Here is a 5,350-nt window from a genome sequence, read left to right as displayed (position 1 = left end):
AAAAAAATATGCTCTTGCATCAGGACAAGAGGTGAGTAGAGAAAAGTCTCATATTTTCTTTTTTAACACGCCCCCTCAATTAGAATGAGATATATTATAGATCATGGGTTTTTATCTAGTGCATTTATCATGCTCCTTCTTAGGCCTCCCCTTTTCTAAAGGCCTAAGGAACAACAATCTATGGGATGTCATGAAATATAAATTGAGTGGCAAGATGGTTTCTAGAAGGGTAAATAATCATCATGGGTGGCGAGATTAACCATACTTAAATCTATAATTTTAGCTATGCCCATGTATTTGATTTCATGTGTGCCCCTCCCTACTAATGCAACTACCAAATAGAATCAAATGATAAGAATTTTTTCTTGGCAAGGGTCAAAAGATAAGGTTAAAATCTAGTTAGTTGCTTTGATAAAACCTATAGAGATAAGTCTAATGGTGGGGTGGTTTTGAGGAATCAAGCAATTTAAAATAAATTCTTAGGAGAAAAAATAATTTTGAGGATGCATAAGGAACCTCAAATAAAGTGGTTTCAAATTTAATAGAATAAATATGTGGATAGTGTGAATCGAGAAGCAGTTTTGACTACTTCAAACCTCCCCAAAGGATTAAGAATTTATAATTTTATGTAGAAATGTAAGGCAATTCGAATGGAATACATATCACAGAAGGAAAGTACTCTTCTAGGATAATTCTTGGGTTGGGAAGCCAAGTTTGGATCTCCTCATTACATACCAGACATCAAATATACCCTTGCTTAGAATTGGGGTCATTCGGTCTATGATTATATAACTCTTCTTCCCAATAGTCTAGTGCAAGGTTGGAAGTGAGAGGATGAATTATATAACTCGTGTTCGCAATACTGATGGGGTCATTGGTCTATGATTATATATGGCTTTGATTAGCAATTTATTGAGTAAATCAATAATATTCTCTCTAAAAGAATCATAGTTCTCAAGTTGGAAGAGGATGAATTGGTGTAATGTGGTTCTAAATCTGGTTGTTAAACAATAAAAGATGGTTTTTCTACACTTACCAAGACTATGCAAAGACTAAATTGTGTCTTACCATTACGCTTATGTTGAAATAAGTTTTCATTGCCCAATCCAAGAATATTCACCTGGGCCACTCCTCAAAAAAGTATTCTTACTGTAAATTAGTCTATTATATTCTATGCTTAAGCTAAACTTAGGAATCTTATAATTCTTTAGGGTTTTCTCCTTTAAGGTTGCATGTATCCTTTTATAAGGATTCTTTCTTTGTATTTTGATAACAGCTGTAATTATTGAATTGCATTCTTGTTGCACAATCAACATGACTCCTCTTTTCTCGATCTTTGAATTCTGGCCTCCATAGCTTTTTGCTTCTCTCTTTTTGTGATAGGTTTCCATGCAGGTGATCTTTGGGAGCTGTAGACTTAATTTTTTGTCGACTCCTATATGGTATTAGAGCTCCAGATCTGCATGCCCCTGTTTTCTTCATGAGAGTTTTTGGGCCTTGTTCTTCAAATCTAAGTATTTGGGGGTTTGTGTAGTTACACATATAATTATCAATTATATAATATTTTAAGATATTTTTTTAATTTTAATTTTGTAGGATATTGTCATCTAGCTATTTATAACTAACATTTTTCTCTATTTGGAATTCATTCATGGTATAATTTTTCCTATTACTCATAATAATAAATATTATCATGTCCTTATTTACTTTCTTCCAAATTAGATTCATTTTGTGCAAACATGCAATTGGAAGGGATGCACATAAAGTCACCAATGCTTACTCTTTTGGGATTTTGGGAGTTACTATTGCATCACAAAAATATTTTTAGATGGAACCACGTTATATTTATTTCCCCATACTACTAGTATATATAGGTTTTCTAGCTAAACACTTTCCCTATTCAACTAGAAGTGGAATATTCTTGACCTCTTTCCTCTTTCTTTTTTTCTTCTAATTATAAACATAATATTCTTGTTTCTAGTACCACTATAATATACACATATATTTTTTCTTTAGCTGTCTAAATTTAGGACCCACTTCTAGAAAACAAAAACCAAAGTTAAATCATCATCCATATTTATTTCATGTTTATGGGATTTTGAAAATTTATTTTACTATAAACTACTTGTATCTGACTTGACATGTAGTTTTATAGTCTATTTTACTTACAAGTCAAATTTGGAGTTACTTGTAATGTAGAATAATATACATCTCAAACTTTTCATGTTACCTTTTCACCCCTTTTTGTTTAGTTAGGCATAGTCCAATAATAAGTATAGATGATGATCTCTTCCTTTCAAATTCAAAATCTCAATTTTCATTGAATTTACCCTTCCTTATGACCATTATCTTATATTTAAAAGGTTAAACCTTAATAATTTAATTTACACAATGTGATGCTAGATTATTCTACCTAATCATTAAATCATACAAAACACTTTATCTAATCTAGATTCACCTTATTTATTTTTGTACCCTAAATTTTTTTTAAAATTTAAAAACAAATATTATTTAGTTTTCTTTTTACACCCTTTAATTAGAAAGTAAGATGCTAATTATGATTTATTTTTTAAAATCCTCTTTACAGTACTAACTAATTAATTACTTTTTAAAATGAGATCTTATATATCGATGCCAAACTTACAATCTCTCAGCACTATTAACTTATACATAGTCTATAAAAAATAATTACATGTCTTAATTTCCACTTTTAAAGGGGTGAATAAAAGCAGGCTGAGCATTACCTAAGCTCAACAGTTATTTAAGTATTACTACATTTTTTCTTCTCAGACACATGCCAAACTAGGCACCTCAACCAGGGATGGCTTCGTTATTACATAATCTTTGATGATCGAAATGTAACTGGTTTGCTCATCCCAGTACTTGGACCACAGCATGACTCCATATTTTGAGGAAGGCTTGATCTTGGGCAACATTTGGGAGATGAGTACATCTGGCTCAACATAGCCACCATTATTGATAGCATCAGGCGCAGCTGGAAGGCCAATGTAGAAGCTCTGTGTTTGAGTAGTGGGAACAGATGTGGTCCAAAGGGTCCATGAATTCACCAGATTGGCATACAAACAAGGAGGATTGTTGTAGAACTAGATCCAAACGTAGTCAAAACACCCTGTCTGCAAGGTCATTATGAGGTGAGCATTAGGATAGGGGCACTGTGGGGCGGCACTAAGATAGATCTTCTTGGAGGGAGTGCTAAGAGTAGACACGATGCTGGCCAAATCATCCTAGTGTGCTATCATGATTTGGATATCGAAGTCAATGCCGTCCAGAATAGCGTCTCCGATAGGCCTGGAGTCCGATTGCCCTCCCAGAAAGTTGTCCCACAGATAGCTTGACACACTCTCTGCATCCTCTACGAAGGTGATCTTATAGTTTCCGATGACTCCTCCAAGGGATAGAAATACCTTTACGCCTCTGGACTGGTAAGACTGAATATCAGCACTTAGCAATTTGCATCCTCCCGAGGGGGGATCGCAGTGGCCCGCTAGGTTCAGCACCGACATCTGCCCATCTCTGAACTTGTTTAGAAATGCGAGCATTACAATTTCAAAATTGCCGCTTATGCAGGTATTGGCAAGAGAAGCTTCATTGCTATTCTCACCCCAGTATATGCTTATGTTTCCCATAGATGCAGATGTTTTGCTCCACAATAGAGCAACAACCATGGCAATTGTAGCCTCTCTCGTTTAACAACTCTCCATTGTTTTGCTTGCTTTAAGTGGGTGGGATTGTGGTCATTATATAGGCCTTTTGCCACAAGAATTTCTACTTGAGTGGCAAGGGTGGTTTCCTGCTGTAGGTTTTCACATGCGGGAGTACTAACAATCACATGGCAGTCGTAGACATTCTCTTTTTCTTGGTGCGCTTTTCAAACTTGTGGATGTATTATAATTGTTGGATGATAGAATTGCCATTTGTATTGTTTAAAGTTTAATTCATTAATGCATTAATTGTCGGTGCGCACACTATGGTTATTGGATACGGTATGCTTTAACCTTCAAAGATCAAAACATGTGAATTTCTGGATTCGGTTGTGTGAAAATAGTGTTTTTCAAATTTGTTGATCTAATTGTTAGAATATTATTTTTCGTTATGAAATTATGTATTTTATATATTTATTATTATATCTTTAATTTTTTAATATAGTTAAAATTATCTTTATTACAATTTTTTATGTGTAGATGTTGAGTTTAAAATAGTATATGTGTGTATGTATGTATGTTTGTTGTGTTGTTTGGATACATTATAAGTTATTGTTCATATGTATTTTATAAAACAATATTAAAAAAGACCTCTTGTATTTTTTATTTTTAAATATGACCAAAATCATAAATATTTTTCCAAACAAATATATGAAGTTTGACTCACCGTTGGGTACATAGTTAAGGCTACAAACAACTCTTTCAATATAGTAGCTGAACAATTAAATTTAATGCAAATTTGTTTTAGATCTCTGATTTGTCATGTGTGGCATTCATAGTGAAATTTATGCACCATCATAAGAATTGTGCCTTCAATTGCTTTCAAAGGGAATTTTTTTAGTTTGTGATCTAGCTATTTTTTATATAAATTAGAACCTTAAGCTCATTATTCAACTAGACTTGACATTGCAAACTCAAGCCTTTTTATTATTTGTTTTTCACTTTTCAACCCTTCAATAACTTCTATTGTTCTGTTAAAAAATATTACACATCTCATAGAACATAGTTTTTTAGAAATTAAAATATTTAAAATATATGAATTTGTGATTCTTATTATAAATCATTATAATTGATTATAGATGGTCAATTATCCTTTATATTTTGGTGATTATGATTAAAAATAATTTTTACTAAATATTAATAACAACGTTAATGCTATATATGAGATTAACATCAAAAAATGTGTTTTGACACATCACCTTGCTTTTTATAACACTGTACCATCTTCAATGTAAAGTTAGTTAGAATAGCTAAAGAATTTTCTTTCTAACCATGCAAACTATTTTACTTTTCAAGGTCTCACAAATTACAATATTTTTCATTTTAATTGTTTGTGAAAGACAAGCTATTGTAGAGAAAAATTTAAGCATTAACAAATATATATTAGGCTAAGAAAGGTTCAAATACCACAAATTTGAAATAAATCCGAACACAATCTAGAGTCTATAAATATTAAGATTTTTTTATATTTATTTATAGAATGGACAATGAGTATTCCATATTGACATTTCATTAAATATCTAGGTGAGTTTTTTTATGTTTGAAAAATCCTCTCGACTTGGAAAATTGAGACTCAATTACACCCTAGTCTATTTGGCACATACTTATGTATTGAACAAGTAAAACTT

General features: G+C 32.0%; 1 protein-coding gene across 1 annotated transcript in view; it reads right to left on the bottom strand.

The window, feature by feature from the left end:
* The window catches only part of LOC131875084 (acidic endochitinase-like), an 8,902-nt gene extending 5,216 nt beyond the window's left edge, over positions 1 to 3,686 (bottom strand). Inside the window, exons 1-2 of the mRNA XM_059219100.1 lie at positions 3,255 to 3,686; positions 2,884 to 3,104 (exon numbers count right to left, since the gene is read on the bottom strand). Of these exons, the coding sequence (XP_059075083.1) occupies positions 2,884 to 3,104; positions 3,255 to 3,686 (653 nt within the window). The remainder of the gene's footprint in view (positions 1 to 2,883; positions 3,105 to 3,254) is intronic.
* Positions 3,687 to 5,350: the final 1,664 nt, after the last annotated feature.

The sequence above is a fragment of the Cryptomeria japonica genome, chromosome 4 (assembly GCF_030272615.1).
Source record: "Cryptomeria japonica chromosome 4, Sugi_1.0, whole genome shotgun sequence".
Classification (NCBI taxonomy): domain Eukaryota; kingdom Viridiplantae; phylum Streptophyta; class Pinopsida; order Cupressales; family Cupressaceae; genus Cryptomeria; species Cryptomeria japonica.
The sequence above is the reverse complement of the archived record's forward strand: the minus strand, read 5'-3'. Positions and strand labels throughout refer to the sequence as shown.